This window comes from Oreochromis aureus, linkage group 15, assembly GCF_013358895.1.
Source record: "Oreochromis aureus strain Israel breed Guangdong linkage group 15, ZZ_aureus, whole genome shotgun sequence".
NCBI classification, from domain to species: domain Eukaryota; kingdom Metazoa; phylum Chordata; class Actinopteri; order Cichliformes; family Cichlidae; genus Oreochromis; species Oreochromis aureus.
In genome coordinates, this window is record NC_052956.1 from 8684723 (window position 1) to 8703664 (window position 18942).

The 18942-nt window shown below is 43.8% G+C and overlaps 1 protein-coding gene across 1 annotated transcript in view; it reads right to left on the reverse strand.

The window, feature by feature from the left end:
* LOC120433199 (deleted in malignant brain tumors 1 protein-like) overlaps nucleotides 1-18940 on the reverse strand; it is a gene marked incomplete at its 5' end in the record, with an annotated part of 53164 nt that extends 34224 nt beyond the window's left edge. Inside the window, 5 exons of the mRNA XM_039599076.1 lie at nucleotides 2946-3181; nucleotides 5639-5756; nucleotides 7698-7838; nucleotides 17027-17341; nucleotides 18802-18940. Of these exons, the coding sequence (XP_039455010.1) occupies nucleotides 2946-3181; nucleotides 5639-5756; nucleotides 7698-7838; nucleotides 17027-17341; nucleotides 18802-18940 (949 nt within the window). The remainder of the gene's footprint in view (nucleotides 1-2945; nucleotides 3182-5638; nucleotides 5757-7697; nucleotides 7839-17026; nucleotides 17342-18801) is intronic.
* Nucleotides 18941-18942: the final 2 nt, after the last annotated feature.

An 18942-nucleotide genomic window follows, 5' to 3' on the forward strand; every position in this document is an offset into this window, starting at 1 on the left:
AGTCTCACGATCCTGTCTTCACCGCCATCCTCGAAAGGCTTGTAAGAAAACAGAATTTGCTGATCTCACATTGCATTACGCCCGGCTGCAACCATCCGGCAGTTTTCACGTCAGCATTTCAGTGTTTCCTCTCTTTAGTCCAGCCTTAGGTTCGGCAGTAAGCCATGTTCAATTTCGAATAGGTCTGGGTTCCCAGAACCTCTGTATAATGCAGCTTCAGCCCGTGCTCATATCATTGTTTAATTGGCCACACCCTGGGAATTTTATATAGTAATAATAATAGTAATAATACTCATAAAAATAAAACGCTCAACCTTTTTTATTAGCCTCCGCGACTGGCAGTTATCTGCTTACTGATTCTCCACTAGCCAAATTTAGGCTTTACACTCATCCTAAGCCATCTCAAACTTTCCCCTTTCAGATAAGAACTCAATTTGTCCACCATGTCTAGAGTTTCTGGGCACATTAGGCATCCTAAGTAATCAAGTCCTGCTCAAATTTCCGGTCTGCCCATCCTTTAAACATTAGCTTCCTCCCCTGGTTGGCCATCTAAATGTCTTTCGTCAAGTTGCTATGCCTTCTTTCAAGTCATGTGCATTTACTTTAGATTATTCATCCTGGCTCTTCATGAAACTTCTACTACTTTCTGTTATTTATGCTTCTGTTTTGGAAGGTTTGTCATACCTACTCAGTATTTTGGATATTCTCACTGGTGTTGTGGAAAGTGTTGGGGAGTAACGGAATACATGTACCACCGTTACGTATTTAAAATACAAAATATGAGTAACTGTATTCCGTTACAGTAACCATTTTAAAAGGTGGTATTCAGAATACAGTTACTTTGTTGAAATGAATGGATTACACGGCGGTATTTTCCTGTTTCATAAGGCTATGAACCCTATATTTTTGGTGTCCACGCTCGTGGAAACCCAAACAAAACACGCATTAAGAGGCTCTCATGTCTGTGTCTCAATCTCGCGGCCCATGTCACCTCTACTTGCGCATCATGACGTGAAGAAATATTTTCAAAAATTATTCACAAAAATGATTTAATATGAAGGCAGTAGGCAGAGTATTACAGGCATAGCCCTAAAGAATTTAGCCTCATGGGCAGTGTAGTCCGTGCTGCAGGGAGAATGGACTGCCATACCCGTTATGTGTCTGTGAGCGCCAGGAGGGAGAAAAGAGTCGAAAAGTAAGAGATGTCACCGACCAGAAACGGGAGATGGAAGCATGTAAATATATAATATTGTAACGTTCTCAAGAACCAGACGTTTTGGTCTCAGTTTGTCCGTTTATTCAGTGGCACAGGCAAACGGGCCGTTAACTCCGGGGAGAGTGCTCTCGTGCAACAACTCACTTCAGCCCCGCACAGTCACACACAACAACAAGGACCCCCCTTCGCTTCCTGCACACATTAACTCCCTTTTTCCTGCAGCACAACCAAACATGTATCTTAAAGAAATAACAGCGTGCAGAGATAACCAACATGTCACTGTAAAATAACATTTAACCATCATTACACTGCCCCTCCAGCAATAAGTTCCTCGTCCCCGAGGGAACAACACAGTCTCTGAGGTGGGGTGGTAGCCTACGTTCCCTCCCTGACCTCCTGAGCCCCTGGGGTGTACACGGAGCTTCAGGGCTTTGAGGTGAAGAGTCCGAGGGAGGGGAATGCAGCTCCGGCCGGAGGTCCCTCTGTGCAGGGTCATGGGAGCTCTGTACACGTCCCTCAGGGAAGGTGGGGAGGGACTGCCCTCTATAGGGGGCCATCCGGTCTCTGTGCAGCGCCACTTTCCTCCCTCTAGGAGGCAACTGCACCCTGTAAACAACTTCCCCCACTCGCTCCAGGACGCTGCAGGGCCCCACCCAGCTGCTACCCAGTTTAGGACACCGTCCTTTCTTTCTCTTTCGGCTGTAGACCCACACCAGCTCCCCAGCACGGAAGTGCCTCCCCTTAGTGGTGATGTCATAATTCCTCTTTTGGCGCAGGCCTGCCTTCGCCAGCTGCTCCCGGGCGTAGGAATGTGCAGATTCCAGCCGGTCCTGCAGCCTCCTTGCGTAGTCCCGGCCTGGTGGTGCCTCTGGCGTGTCCGGGGCTTCCCAAAAGCCAACTCTGCAGGAGTTCTCAGCTCTCTCCCTAACATGAGCAGGGCAGGCGTACATTGGGTCGAGTCTTGCACTGCCGACCTGTAGGCCATGAGGATAAGGGAAGATGGTAGTCCCAGTCCCGTTGGTGTTCTGAGGTAAGGATGGCTAGCTGCTGGGCCAGCGTCCTGTTAAACCTTTCCACCAGTCCATTGCTTTGGGGGTGAAGTTGGGTGGTGCGGGTCTTCTTAATCCCAAGGCGTTCACACATGGCAGCAAATACCTTGGACTCAAAGTTACGCCCCTGGTCACTGTGGAGGGTCTCTGCTGTTCCAAAGCGGCTGAACATCCCCTCCACTAATGCATCAGCGACAGTCTCAGCCTCCTGATCTGGGATGGCATATGCTTCCGGCCACTTGGTGAAATAGTCCATGGCCACAAGGACATAGCGGCTTCCTCTGTCTGTACGAGGAAATGGGCCCATGACGTCCACAGCTACTCGCTCCATTGGAGCTCCTGCTGGTTGCTGCTGAAGCTGAGCCCGGGACTGGTCCTGTGGCCCTTTGTGTGAGGAACATGCATCACAGCTGCGGCAAAAGTCTTCCACACGTTAAAGTATTAGCAATGAATATTTCAATCTCTTACTCTTTTTTAAGTGTGGTCCCTCACCTCTTTACTTCACAGGACACAGCTTGTTTTCCAAAAAGAATTTCACTTTTTGATGATGTGAATTTGTTTTCTAGGTTCTATTGTGAATCAAATATGGATTTGGAAATCTTTGCATTCAGTCTTTACTTACATTTCAAAAAACATCCAAACTTTTTGTTTTTTGAACTGGGTTTGTATGTTTTTCTTACCTGTGCAGAAAACACCAGCCACTACAGTGTTGTTGCAAGTCCTGTCTGGATATGGTCTTTGTGGACACTGATTCAATGTAGACTCTCTTCCATTGCATTCAATTTGATCAGTCCAGGTCTGTCCTGTACCAGGGCCAAGCTGAATAAGCTTATGGGGCTTCCCACAGTCCAACTGTCTGCACACCACTGCTGCATCATCGATGTCCCAGGATTCAGCACACACAGTCCCCACTGGCCTTTATTGAAATAATCAACTCTTCCATCACAACGAGTGGATCCACCGGTTAATCTCACATTACCTGGAAAGCAGAGTTGTTATATAAATGTACTATAATTTCATAAATGCAAATAAAAATGCAAAGCTAAAATACCAAATAATCATAACACCAACAGACCATTTTAGACTTAATCAGCTATGATTACAGATGGAATATGTTTTACAGCAGCAGTCCCCAACCCCGGGCCACGGACCGGTGCCGTCCATGAGTCGTTTGGTACCGGGCACGAGTTGAGGCTCGGGTGTGAAATGTATGGTTTTCGGGGTTTTATCGTTAACTCTGTCTTTTCCCGTGTTGTAGTTGTGCATCTTATTTTGAAAGAAATATTTACGTGTTACTATAGCAACCAGAGAGCATTAAGGGGCAGAGAGGAGGATGTTACTCTCAATGTTGTTGGCACATTTCAGGAGGACGCTGCTAATAAAGTTACACAATTACACAGTGAATTCATGATTATTATTATATTTACAAAAATACCACAGTTTTTGTCTTGGCTGTATCATTTTATTTCGTTGTATTTATCTGCGACACCTTAAAGGCAGGTGCGTGACAATATTGTAAGGACATTAAACTACTCCGTGGCGGAAAAAAGGTTGGGGACCGCTGTTTTACAGCATCAAAAATGACTCAGAAATTGCTCTCTTCATAGTTTCAATTTTTCTGCCCCTTGGCTATATTACCCTCACTGGGTGATCAGTACATCATCAAATTAATAGCATTTACCATTGTAAGTGGTTAATATTCATCTGTTTTCTCACATTGTGTTTGCTAAATGCTGGTAATGGTGAAACAACTTGTTAGGCATAAAATAATTTGCCATATTGCATTTGTTCTACCTAGAAGTAGACTGTCCATTTTAAGGTATCAAAAAGGTCAAGTTGACCTCTATAAGTAAAGGGATTAATGATGTGTAATAATAATTTAGAGCAATTCAATAGCAAAATTGTGTAAAGGAAGGGTGAAGAAGAGAGGAAAACAATATAAAAACAAAGGTTCAAAGATGCAGCTTCATGCTAAATAGTAGCGGCCAGCTAGCTGACTGAAACATGTGCATACAGCCTATTTACAGCATCTTATATCTTATATGGTCCAATTCTTTTGTGTGATTGTGAATAGGCTGTGTGTGCTTTGGCTGGCCTAATCCTATTGATCTTTTCTGGGTACATGCACAGCTATAGCACACATATGTGAAGATAGTGACATCATTTATAACTCGGGTTGTACCTGATGCATTAACACATGTGTTTAGACTACAAAAATATTGATCTGATGGTTTGCATAAACACTTTAAATTGGAAAAATCATATTTGATCTGTTTGATAAAGAACTTCATGGATTCATTTTCTTTTTGAAATATAACATCAAGTCTTACCTGAGCATACCACAGAGGCCTCTTCAATACTATCCGTGATAGATCTGGTATAGTTCCTAAACATGCACTGTGTGAGAGAGCTCTCTGTGCCATTACAGTGGATCTCATGTCCTCTCAGATCTTCACCTTGACCAAATGACCTTGAAATCTTGACAGGCTCTCCACAATTCATCTCTCTGCACACCACTGTAGCTTCATTCATTCCCAGTTTATATTAAATGCTGGTGACCAGTGTTCACCACGGTGGACCTCCACCCTTCCTGAGCACATGTCAGTCCCATTGGTCAGTCGAATGGTAGCTACAAAGCAAAGAGGACAAAATCAGCAATTAGTTGGTGCCTGAAAATTGCATTAATTGAAATCCATGCAATATTCTCACTGGTGTCATGGAAATAATTGTAATATAAATAAAAGAGAAATTTTGATCAGCAAAAAAAAAAAAAAAAAAAAAAAAAGTCATATTTTAAGATAAAACAGACACAGTATTTAATGCCAAAATAGTTTTTACCTGAACAAATCACTCCTGCATCTTCACTGTGGCTGCACGAAAAACTTCCAGAGGGGCTATACCTGCAGTGCCCAAGGGATGTCTCATTACCCAAACAGGTGACAGAAGAAAACCAGATTACTCCTTGGCCTTCACCAAAGAAGGCATTAGATGTTGCTCTCTGAGGTGTTCCACAGTCCATGGCTCTGCACACCACCTCAGCATCTTTTAAGTCCCAGTCATCATCACACACTGTTCCCCACTGGCCTTCATGAAGAATCTCCACTCGGCCAGAGCATCGGTCAATGCCGTTCACAAGCCTTATTGTTGATTTATCTGAGGAAAACATTAAAGCATTTACAATAAATATTACAAGCTGTCAAATAGATCCCATTTAGCAATTTATTAACAACTCAATAGCTTCTCCGGAGCGGCTTTTCACTCATCCGAAGCCATCTCAAAGCACCATGCCCCTCCCGTGTTTTAAATGCACTTTAGAACAGCACACAGCAAAACTACATATGAGCGGATGGAGAAAGGTATGGGGTTTTCACACCCCTGTTCTCTGTTCCTCATTGGGGCAGGGGGCTGGGAGGAGGAGGTGGCCATCTGATCGGGGTCTGGGATGCTGGGCCTCCCTGCTGCTGCAGGACTAGGGACGGTGTGCTTGTCAACTGAGGGAAAAGGGCAACATCTCTTGGGTCTAGGGGCAGATTACCCCTCTAGAGGCAAGGATACCTGGACCTGGGGTATAGAGTATGCTTGGGGAGTGAGTGTGTGTACAGTGTCCATTTCTATTTGTCTCCACTTTGGGGCGAGTGCCCATTATTTGTATATGTGTGCATGAGGGTGGGAATGCATGTTTGTGTCTGTGTGTGCCTGTTTGTCTGCGTCTTTATGTCAGGTCGGATCTTAGACTCCACCTCTCTGGACACATCTCAGGCAGCCCCAGGTGTGGGGACCTATCACCCCCACAACACACCCTGTCGGTGGCTGATGCCCTCAGATGTTGGTGCGTTGCTGGTTCTCAGTGTCCAGGGCTGGGCGCTCAGGTATGTACCGGCTCATTCCTGGTGGCTGCTTGGCAGGGCCTGGCGCCTTTCAGCGGGTGGGGGGCCCTCGGACCTCCGGCCCAGGGCTCGGTTCCTTCTGTCGCGCGTGGCTGCCGGCGGAGCCTGTGGGCACGTCACTGCAGCCCCCCATGGCTTCCGCACCAGGGCTGCTGGGTGACCCCACATCTGGGGCTTTCTTCAGCTCTTTCCAGGAGGGTGGCGTGGTTGCGCCTCCGATGGTCATCCTTGGGCTCTCGCGCCTGGGGGCCCTCTAGATATCTGGGGCCTGGATCTCCTCCATGCCTGTTTCATGCCCTGGGGGGCGGGGCTATGGCTCCCCATACCCTTTAGCAGATCATTACATGGAGAAACATTTTGAATACAAGCGCACTCACGCACACAGATGTGCACACGGGTGCTCACAGACACAAACTATATCTTTCTTTGCTGCTACCTCAAAGCACATTGTGCACTGTCGGTCTTGTGTGCTGCACAATAACATACAATATTTAGTAGTGGTGGCATTTCTGGTGTGTTTTGGTGCAAGAAATAGTGAGCCAATGTATGACATAATGACAGGACGCAGAGTCAGCGAGGAAGAGAGCAAGTTCAGCCTATTCCAAAATAAAAACCATAAATACATATGTTCAATCGACCACAATCGTGAGACAAGGGAACTGACACAGGAGGAAGGGGACACAAAGAGTGACAGAAAACAGCACACATGATGAGGGTCTGCAAAATAAGACGGGAAGTACAGAATAGAGAGAGACAGACTAGACACACAGACAGAAAGGGAAACAAATGGAGAAGAGACAGACTACATACAGGAAAGGGAAAAAAATAGACAAGGAACTAAGAACTACAAATATGAATAACTAAACTAGGACGCACTGGAAAATACCAATAGACACAAAAGACTAAAAATGTAGAAAGAAACCCACCAAATAATAAACCCACAAAAAAACCCACACTAGGAAAAAAAAAAAAACAGAAACCATGAAACTGAGAGAAGGCGAGTGTAATCCCAGTGCCCATATGAAGACAGATTAAATGGGAGGGTTAAATGAGAAAGAGTATCTGTTTTGAAGTCAGTACCAAATCAAAAATACAGATTCATCTGCTCTGGTGACCCCTTGGGAAAAAAGAGAAAAAAAATTAAGTGCATGAATCTCAGTCATTATCTGTTTCAAAGTATGATCAGTGGCTAACAACTTGTAATTATTAACCAATAAGCATGTAGTTTACCAGTTACCCTACCACCACCACCACATCTAGTTTCAAAACTCCAAAGCAGTTGGTGACATCACACCACAGCAATCTTTTATACTGTGTGTGATCTCGTGAAAAATTATGTTTGAATTGTGAACACAATAATAAGGGTTTACCTGCACAGAGAACACCAGCATCATATTCATGCCCGCAGGTTGCTCTTGTAAAACCTTTGACTGAGCATTGCTGAAGAGATGTCACATTGTCGAAACATGAATTGCTTGCCTCCACCACTGGCCCACTGCCACGGCCAAAAACAGCACCACCATGAGCTTTCTCGACACGTCCCACACTGCAGCGACTCACACACCACTCCAGCTTTACTTAGAGTCCAGTCCGTGTCACACACTGTGTGCCACTGGGCGCCATGACGAACCTCCACTCTTCCAGAGCACTCATCAGTACTGTTAACCAAGCGGACTGCCAAGCTTTCTGTGAAGGCAAAATAAACAGCATATGTAGCCAAAGGTATGGAAGAATGACCAACAAACAACTGTGATGCATTTAGGTATATTGTTCACTATTTTGTAATCCAGACGATATATTTAAAAATAAGAAAATATGAAGAACATTTCAACAGAAATTTCCATACTTTTTCACAATAGAACGTAGAAAACAAGTCAAATGTTTAAATTGAGAAAATATAAAACTGTAAGAAAAATATTTGCTTATTTTGAGTTTTATGGCAACAACATGTTCCAAGAAAGTTGGCAAAGGTTTGTTTTCCACCATGTTTACCATTCTGTAGCATCCTGTCTTCTCTTAACAACAGTCTGTAAACATCTGGGAACTGAAGATAACAGTTCCTAAACTTTTGTGATAGGAATGTTATTCCATTTTTGGATGACATAGGGTTCTGGCTAAATCTAAGCTTGACATCACTCCCACTTTTCCATGTTGTCAAGCTGTTTGTGACATCACTGGTGTAGTCCCATCACTTTCTCCCGGCCTTCTATAGGCCAAACGGCATTCATGCCACGCACTTTAAATCTCACTGCACTTCTCCTTTGCAGTCTCCTTCGTGCAATCGTGTCCATGTCTTTGTCACGTCCATGCTATTAGTTGCTCTCAATCATTTCAGTCATTCGTGGCATAGTCTACGATCCTGTCTTCATCGCCATCCTCGAAAGGCTTGTAAGAAAACAGAATTTGCTGATCTCACATTGCATTACGCCCGGCTGCAACCATCCGGCAGTTTTCACGTCAGCATTTCAGTGTTTCCTCTCTTTAGTCCAGCCTTAGGTTCGGCAGTAAGCCATGTTCAATTTCGAATAGGTCTGGGTTCCCAGAACCTCTGTATAATGCAGCTTCAGCCCGTGCTCATATCATTGTTTAATTGGCCACACCCTGGGAATTTTATATAGTAATAATAATAGTAATAATACTCATAAAAATAAAACGCTCAACCTTTTTTATTAGCCTCCGCGACTGGCAGTTATCTGCTTACTGATTCTCCACTAGCCAAATTTAGGCTTTACACTCATCCTAAGCCATCTCAAACTTTCCCCTTTCAGATAAGAACTCAATTTGTCCACCATGTCTAGAGTTTCTGGGCACATTAGGCATCCTAAGTAATCAAGTCCTGCTCAAATTTCCGGTCTGCCCATCCTTTAAACATTAGCTTCCTCCCCTGGTTGGCCATCTAAATGTCTTTCGTCAAGTTGCTATGCCTTCTTTCAAGTCATGTGCATTTACTTTAGATTATTCATCCTGGCTCTTCATGCAACTTCTACTACTTTCTGTTATTTATGCTTCTGCCTTGGAAAGTTCGTCATACCTACTCAGTATTTTGGATATTCTCACTGGTGTTCAGATTCAGATTCAGATTCAGAAGACTATTTATCCCCGAGGGGCAATTGAGAGACTGACCTTGCCGACCGTACATACAATATACATACATCACATTGGAGAGACAGGTCAGGCTAGGTAGCTAGCGGGTCAGCCACACAAGCAGCGACCCGGAACCGAACAATGGAAAATACACAACATCAGGAAAGACAAGGAGAAAAAAGAACTCCCCCCAGACTGAGCTCCAAGAGGGAGATCAGTTTGAGAACAGAAAAAAAACACCTCTGCACATAGCACATGAAAAACTCTTAATAAACCATAGAAACACATGACAAGCAACAGGGATGGGTAAAGGGTGAGAGACAGCCAGTGAAGAGAGTGCATCAGGGCCTGCAGCATATGCACTGGTCTCCTTGATCCACTGATAGGTTCGTAGCGTAAACCTATTCGCTGGAACGTTCAGGACAATTTGCTACACAGCAAGAACAAGACACAAGTAGGCAACGTTCTTTGTGTTACTCATGCATGAGGAGGCCTGCCTGGAGCCAAGTGTCGTTCCACCCACTTGACCTCCGTCAGACTCTCTCAGCCAGGTTCCCCATAGCACTCCTTTTATTGAGGTTACTTGAATGTGCATAGGGTCATTAACATATGATGTATACATACACACAAAGGGTACCTTGCCTGTGGTTTTGCAAGTGCGTGTGTGTGTGTGTGTGTGTGTGTGTGTGTGTGTGTCCTCCTGCTGACCAAAGGGTCGTAAACGCAGGAAGCTTACATCAAAGGAAGTAGATCTTCCAGATAGGATGTATCTGCTATAAAACCTCCCCCAACACAAAGTGGTTAGAGGTGCTCAGGATCAAAGGAATAGCTTTGATAATACTGCTTGAACTAAGACTGTACAAATTTAAGAAACACAATGGCAACATTCAACAATTAGACCTAACATTTCCCCCCTTTTTGTCATTGTATATACTTAAATTTCAACTTATGCACCCTTTGTTTGGACAGTGACAGTGTAGATTTCATTCATACACAACTCCTCTTCATTCACCTTCTATCGATGCAAAAGTTCACAGTTAATACATGTAAGCAGTTAACCTGCTTCTCATTGATCTCATACACAGTAAACTACATCCTATACGTAAGCAAATCAGTATCAACAGTCCAAAACAGGAATTAATATTTTCAAAAGAAGATGCCACCAAGGACCAGACATTATCCAAGTTATCCAGCCTTGTGGTGCATCTACTCCTGTCGTGCAATTCATTATGTATTCCTGCAAATAAACAACTGAATGTAACAGTCAAACAAGAAGAATCAACATTCTCAAAAATCATATGTCACTACAATACAACTGTATACAGACATAGACATTCAAACACATCAGTTGACTTTGCTCAGATTTCATGGTAAATCTCCAACTTGGACTAATCCATTGCCCTTCATACACATAGGCAACTGGCCTATTTCCAGTTCATTTAGCTGTTCAATGTCCTGCAGCAAGTCTTGGAGTCGGACTAGCAGGTCTGTCGTACCAGAGCCGTTCACCTTCCCAGCTACTGGTGAACCAACCGTCCATTCAGGTTCAGAAGCTGAAAAGTTGGCAGTGTTCCAAGTACGTTTACTCCTGGATGTGTTGCCAAGGCAACCAAACAACTGTCTCGCTCTCAGTGATGCTATATGGCCACAGTCCAGAAGAATGTGTAGACAGTGGCATGTGTGCACAAACATAACAATTGGTCTTGTTCTTGATGTGAGCAGTTGTGTTCCCAAACTGCCACCAGTAGTTGTTGAAACCCCATGTGGGTACTGGGTGTGGTTTGCTCTGTCCCAATGTGCTCCTGTCATCCCACTCTGGGTCCACAGGCACAAGAAGGCGCACAGCACATTCCCAGCCATTCTGATGAGTACCTGTGGCTCAGTTGGTTTCTTCACCGGATTGAGACGAGGGGCCCTGGAGGCTTTCCCCCCCTTTGTACCCGGGTCTTCCTGCCACTTACTCCGAGCTGGCCTGAATGTGCGTCACCTTCTTGCAGTGCGCTTGATGTATCCAAGTGTTTCTTCCAGCAACTTCCTAACTAGACCCCCACCATTTGTCTTACAGTATGGGTGTCAGACATGTTAAAATCCAGTGGCACCAAGGCATTATACGATAAAATAATGTGATTAGTACATAAGTGAAAGAAATTCCATTACAATCCCACCCTTTGATTCTTAAATCAAGAATCACATTAATACCAGAATTTCTTTCCTGACATGCTGTATATCACATCAACATTATTTTACACTTAAAGGAGTTTCACACTGTGTATCCTCACTTCACTGTTCTCTCACCACCCTTTGTTCATCTTTAATCTTCCCCCAATCTAAGCTCTCACATGCAAATGGCAACAACAATGATACAGAGGAAAGGTCTTCTCCAGAGTGTCAAAGTACTTTGCATGGCAAAGTGAAAAAAAGCATTGGATGGTCATTCCCAGTCCCAGTCATGGCTCCTGGTGTCTGTGCTGTTTACAGAGTCATAATTCCAATGCTGGTCTCCCTCTGCGCTGTCACTTTTGGAGCTTGGCACGCTCTCTCCATCCCTTGATTTCCGTTTCAATGCCGCTGTAGATTTAAGGCAGAGCACGTCGTACACCTTAGTTGTCTTCCTCAACGTCAACGTCGAAACTCTTTCATTTTATTTTAAGATTTTTGCTGTTCAAAATCTCCTCATGACAATCCTTTGAAGCCCAGTGGTGCAGCCCACTGTCGTTTGTCAGTTGTCCTGCAGATGGTCCCTGCTTCTCACTGGTCCTCTTGAAGCCTTCTCTCCCGGTCGTGGTCTGGATCTGCACTTCAGTCTCTTCTTCCATATCTCTCATGTCACGGTCTCTGCAATTTAAAATGAAAGCTTCCCGGAAAACTCTCTTTTGCCCTATGTCAGCTTAGCACAATTAGACATGCACAATGAAGTTGTACATTGTCTCTTAAAAATTCCCAGGATTCTCCCTGAAGTAGCTTCACTCCAGGCCCTGTCGTAAGAAAACTATAGCCAGTGGTGTGTCCTGCTGTAAATCATGTGATTAGATCATATGATTAGCCCTCTGCTGTGGAAAAATAGATGTTAGCGCAGCGCATCTGTATGCACACTTTCTCACAGTGACCTCTGCACTGTAAACAATACAAGGTCAAGAATAACACACTGCTGGTAAATTCAAAGACACAGAAAGTGGCAGTTAAAGGTTAAGTCAGCATGGCCCAAAAGCCCATGCAACCTGTTGCTGTCACCTTTCTGCTCCTGTAAAAAAACATACATACATCCACCCTTTTGTCAGGTCAAGGTGGAGGTGCAATCTTGCATACTGGTGTCAAGTCAGTGAAAGCTTTTGTCAGTCCAGTCAGTCCCCATTTTTATTTGCTGACAGTAGAACCTCGTGACGCAATAAGTTTCTACTGCCAGCAATGACGTCATTTCAAAAAGAAAAAAGAATTTAGACTGGATTACATCGCTGAATCCTTTTCGACAGGGACTTGTTTTCTGATTGTCCCAAATAAGTGGCTTTCTCCCGAGCCCATTTTAATCTTTTGGAGAAACTCACTTTTGCAACAGTTTTCTCGACGACGAGTCGTATAACGCTTCTGTTCTAATCGTGCATATCTGCTCAAACAGAGATCATCAAACGAAACCTTCAGTGCACCATGAAAGTAACAAAATAAAAAGAAAGGAAATAAAATAAAGGAAAGCAAAGGAAAGAAAGGCCTTGTTTAAGTCATGACACGTGTTCTTCATGCCAGGGGATAAATCGTAACAACCCATTTGGCAGGCTCAACTTAGTAACAAAAGACAAATCAACAGCCAGATCAATCTCAAACATTCATCCAATCAGCCACACACAACATACAGCATAACCCTGTTGTCTCATCACATAATAAGTTTCTTCTCATGTAACCAAATGTGTGCCATGGTAAAACTTCTTCACACACCAGAAACTCACAATCAGCTCACTCAGCTCACTCATTTAAGACCCTCATCAGCATTCTGTTTTCCTCTATGATGCAGTCATCTGTCCTACTAATAATATTCAGTCCACTAGTCTATGTATCACTTTCATCTTACTAGTGACTTGGACAAGATGACAAACAGAATCTCATGCTTAGACTCTGTCTGGTCTTCATGAGTATCATTGTATGTGTATATGCATGTAGGGTTAGTACGGTTGATGCATTTTCTGTATGTTTTGTGTTCCTCTCATCACATTTCATTAATCTCATCACTGCTTAAAACCACACACATCTCTCTCTCTCTCTCTTTTAAACTATCCTTCTCTCATAAACAGAAAGTAGCATTACAGCTGTTTCAGGCTGAGAAACACCAAACACTCTTCGTGCTATCATTCACCACACAACTTATGTTATTTCTTTGTCCGCTGGGCAGGTGACCTGCAGAATCACGTCTGCCCCAACTGGATACCTTTTCACACACACCGTGACGTCAGACACTCTCACACTCGCTTCTGCTTAGAGCACAATTTCACTCCATTCGTCAACGATCCACACACCACGTGCTGCCCAATAAAAACTTTGCAGTGTATTTCATCCTATTTCAAGGCAGACTTACTCAGTTTAGTCTCCATTACAAGACAACAATCAGCCACACTCACACGCAGACCACGTCTGGCCCACACACACAAACATAGGTCTATCGCTTGCGTCCGCAGTCATTAACACAAACACAGCAACACTCTTCTCTTTTTCTTTTCCTTTTTTCTTGTTTTTGTTTCCTATTTCCCTTTTGCACAAGCAGCCTTTACCGTCAACTGCTCTACTGACATTTGACATTGTCCTACAATCAATTTACCTTCAAAATCATATTTCTTGCGCCAATGTCCTACATACTTTGTGCTTCCAGGAGCAAATTTCATCATAAACTTCTCGTCACCCTCTGACGCACTCTTAGTTGCTTGGGAACCCATAATAACAACAATAGCTGTCACAGACCACGTGTACTGCTCTGCACCCACTCACACAAAACACATCCACCCAACAGCACAAAATAGGCCTACTCCGGACTCACACCGGACCACTGGGACACCAACCCAGTCCTGGGACCCTAACCCAGTTCTGGGACACTAACCCAGTCGCGCGACAAAGCCCAATGAAGGAACGCTCGGGACACAAACCCAGGGCGATTTCTCAGGACACACACCCAATATCGGGACACAAACCCAATTCCGCAGTTATAGAGTCACTCTCCAACTTACTTGGTGTTGCTTATTGCGTGTAGCATCAGTCCCGAATCCCGTCAATCACCATCCATCGAGGAGAAAAACAGACGGCTAATCCACCGCCCGATGATTTAATTCTCACGCCTCGGGGCTTTGCTGCAGGATCTCTATAAATCCTGGCTGACGTCAGTCTTTCGGCGTGTCTCTTTTCCCCTCGGTGAATGTCGATTCGAAGGATCCGGCTCGAAGGACCAATTAATGATAGGTTCGTAGCGTAAACCTATTCGCTGGAACGTTCAGGACAATTTGCTACACAGCAAGAACAAGACACAAGTAGGCAACGTTCTTTGTGTTACTCATGCATGAGGAGGCCTGCCTGGAGCCAAGTGTCGTTCCACCCACTTGACCTCCGTCAGACTCTCTCAGCCAGGTTCCCCATAGCACTCCTTTTATTGAGGTTACTTGAATGTGCATAGGGTCATTAACATATGATGTATACATACACACAAAGGGTACCTTGCCTGTGGTTTTGCAAGTGCGTGTGTGTGTGTGTGTGTGTGTGTGTGTGTGTGTCCTCCTGCTGACCAAAGGGTCGTAAACGCAGGAAGCTTACATCAAAGGAAGTAGATCTTCCAGATAGGATGTATCTGCTATAAAACCTCCCCCAACACAAAGTGGTTAGAGGTGCTCAGGATCAAAGGAATAGCTTTGATAATACTGCTTGAACTAAGACTGTACAAATTTAAGAAACACAATGGCAACATTCAACAATTAGACCTAACATCCACCGTCTGCATCGGGAGGAATAGCGTCGAAGGCATTTGGTGGGGAGGGGGATGAGTGTATATCTGCATGTGTATATATATGTGTGTGTGTGTCCAGAGTTCAGCTGAGACAGTGTCCTTCGCCCTGCCAGGCTAAGTAAACAGTCTTCCAGCCAATCCAGGTGGCCTTGCGTGGGATAGGAAGAAACAGTCTATGCAGAGTCTGTTATCAGGGTGTTTTTGTTCAGCTCCAGCCTTGAAACCATAGCTGGCGCCAAGTGGTAGCCGCATGAAATGATGGTGGTTTTACTTTAGTGCGAACAACTCATGTGAATTTCAAAGCTGTTCTAGCAGTCCGACACTGGTCTCTCAATCTCCCATTGGAGAGCCGTGAGCTTCTCTATGATGATGTTATCAATCTTGCGCTCCATGATGTTATCAATCTTGTGCTCAAAGAGCAGATTCTGAGAACTCACGACCACTGTGAGCTTCTCCAAGATGTAATCCAATTTTCGCTCAGAGGTCTTATTCTGAGTGTTCACGGCAGCCTCAAGCTTCTCGAAGATCTTATCCGTGCCGCGCTCAATGAGCCCGTTTTGAGAGCTCATGACTCGTCCCATCGTTTCAATCACAGCGGGCAGCCTTGTGGGGTTTTGATCAGCCGATTCCGCTTTCTTTAATCTTCGATAAGCCAGGGCCAAGCCAGCTCCAATCAGCAAGAACCCTGTTGTCATGGTTCTGAACAGGTAGATATCTTCAATGTCCTCAATCGACAGTCCCGCCAGGCACACAACCCTCCAGTTATGCCACCCGTCCATTGTGTATCCGGCAGGGAAAGTACCTCCAGGACACTCAGGCTCACCCGAGCCCAGGCTTCTCGTTGAGAAGAGGGTGTCAATTGCATTCAGGGACCAGTTGATCAAATCCATAATTCCTCTTTTAGGTTTTAGAGAACAGACTGTGAGAGAGTGTTCCAGGGGATGTAGGAATGTTTAGCTTATTTTAGAGTTTAGAAATGTGTTAGATAGAATGTAGAATTATTATGAGACACTGACACTGCCCTGGATATAAATAAAGGCCTGACTTAGGACCTGACCTTAGGAGACCCTCCCCCAATTGAACTGTGAAAGTAAGACAAAGAGGAGTTAATGCTGAGTGGAAATTCCCCAGAGGATACCTGTGTGGGGGTCTCAATATTTGTAACTTGATAACTGTGGTCTGGAAGGGAGAGGGGTTTTTTATGACCCCTAGGGAGTCACGTACCAGAGACACACACAGTGCTTAAACTGTTACACTCACACACCTATATGCACACTCACTCACGTGCACTCACACATACACACGGGAACGTGCACACACAGGCACTCACGTGCTCGTGCATATAGACACAGACACAGAGTTTGCAGCACACTGTGGGGGTTTTATGATGCGGCCGCTTCTATAAAGCTGGCTGTGACTAACAAAGAGGTGAAGATTGTTACAGAGGGACACCGGCCTCGTCTTCCCTTCTAGAAGTGCATGCTTGAATGAAGATGAATAAAGATGAATAAAGATTTTGTAAAATGACTACTGAGTTCGGTGCCGTCTCTGGATGCCTCGACGAATAAAAGAACCGGGGCAAAACTGATTTCGCAACAGGGAAGAGTAAAAAAAATAGACGAGACTAGACAAGGAAGATAAGGGAAGGGAGAGGAGAAAAGTGTGACCGCCTTCGCCAAGAGCCAGAAGAGAAAAGTGGAAAATAACTGCAATATAACCAAAAACTGCAATTCTAATCTGCAAAAATAAAAAAAACATCCAAAGTGGCATTTAAATGTTAAAAAAAAATAGTATTAAATGACACAATAATATTTTTTACCTGAACAAATCACTCCTGCATCTTCACCATGACCACAGTTATGTTCTCCAAATGATGAATGCCTGCAGTGCCCAAGGAACATCTCATTACCCAGACAGTTGACATCATCAAGCCAGATCTTTCCTTGGCCTTTACCAAAGAAGGCACTGGATTTGGCTCTCTGAGGTGGTCCACAGTCCATGGCTCTACACACCACCTCAGCATCTCTGAGGTCCCAGTCATCATCACACACTGTTCCCCACTGGCCTTCATGCAGAATCTCCACTCGACCAGAGCATCGGTCAGTGCCGTTCACAAGCCTTATTGGTGGTTGACCTGAGGGAAAACATTAACGCATTAACAATAAATATTACAAGCTGTCAAATAGATCCATGCAGCAGTTTATTAAGAACTCAATATTTTAATGTAAATTGTTAAAAAACAAAGAGCACCATATCAGTCAGTATAAAATCCTTTGCTAACACATTTTTAAGAATCATTTTCAAAAATACAGTAAGCTAATAAGACGGCATCAATATCTGAGATACCAGAACAAGAGGGTAAAGATTGTTCCCATCTCTTCAGGCAACGTCTCATATTGGACTCTTAATGTCTTGGTTATCCAAGAACTGTAACATCGGACTGACTAAATTCAGCTATGGGTGTATCTTTAAGCTTGAACACAATCTTTTAACAGCTGTAACCAGGAAGTTTTGATCCTAAAGCCAAGGTCCATTTCCAGAAGAAAATTATTTAGAAATCAGCTGACCAGCACTAGTGCAGACACCCAAAGGGATTCCCAAAATACAGTTTAAAAATACTTACTGCTCATTTTCTTTGTTTAAAAAATCCTTAAATAAACTTATTTTGTCTGGCCAGAGTCACATGATCAGTGACGTCCATTTTCATTCAGTACGTCACTGTTTCTGTACCCGATTCAGTGGTTTATAAGGAAGTGAATCATTGGTGGGATTTGTGGTGTGTTTTGTAGTGAGCCAATGTGTGACATAATGACAGACATAGAGTCAGTGAGGAAGAGAGCAAGTTCAGCCTACTCCAAAATAAAAACCATAAATACATATGTTCAATCGACCACAGTTGTAGACAAGGGAATTGACACAGGAGGAAGGGGACACAAAGAGTGACAGAAACTTAAGTAAACATAAAGCACAAGTGATGAGGGACTAAAAAGTAAGACAGGAAGTACAAAATAGAGAGAGACAAACTAGACACACAGACAGAAAGGGAAACAAATGGAGAAGAGACAGACTACATACAGGAAAACTGGGGAGGACACACAGAGATGAGACTAAGATGGACTGTACATCAAAGGGAAAAACATTAGACAAGGAACTAAGAACTACAAATATGAAAAACTAAACTTGGATGCACTGGGAAATACCAATAGACACAAAAGACTAAAAAATGTAGAAAGAAATCAATCACATAGTAAACCCAGAAATGAATCGTAAACCCACAAAAAACCCCACAATAAGTAAAAAAAAAGGAACCATGACAATGAGAGAAGGCGAGTGTAATCTCAGTGCCCATTTGAAGCCAGATTAAATGGGAGGGTTAAATCAGAAAGAGTATCTTTTTATAGTCAGTATCAAATCAAAAATACAGATTCATCTGCTCTGGTGACCTCTTGGGAAAAATAGAAAAATAATTAAGTGCATTTTGTAAATCTCAGTCATTATCTGTTTCAAAGTATGCTCAGTGTCTAACAACTTGTAATTATTAATCAATAAGCATGTAGTTTACCAGTTACCAATTACACAATAATAAGGTTTTACCTGCACAGAGAACACCAGCATCATATTCATGCCCGCAGGTTGCTCTTGTAAAACCTTTGACTGAGCATTGCTGAAGAGATGTCACATTGTCGAAACATGAATTGCTTGCCTCCACCACTGACCCACTGCCACGGCCAAAAA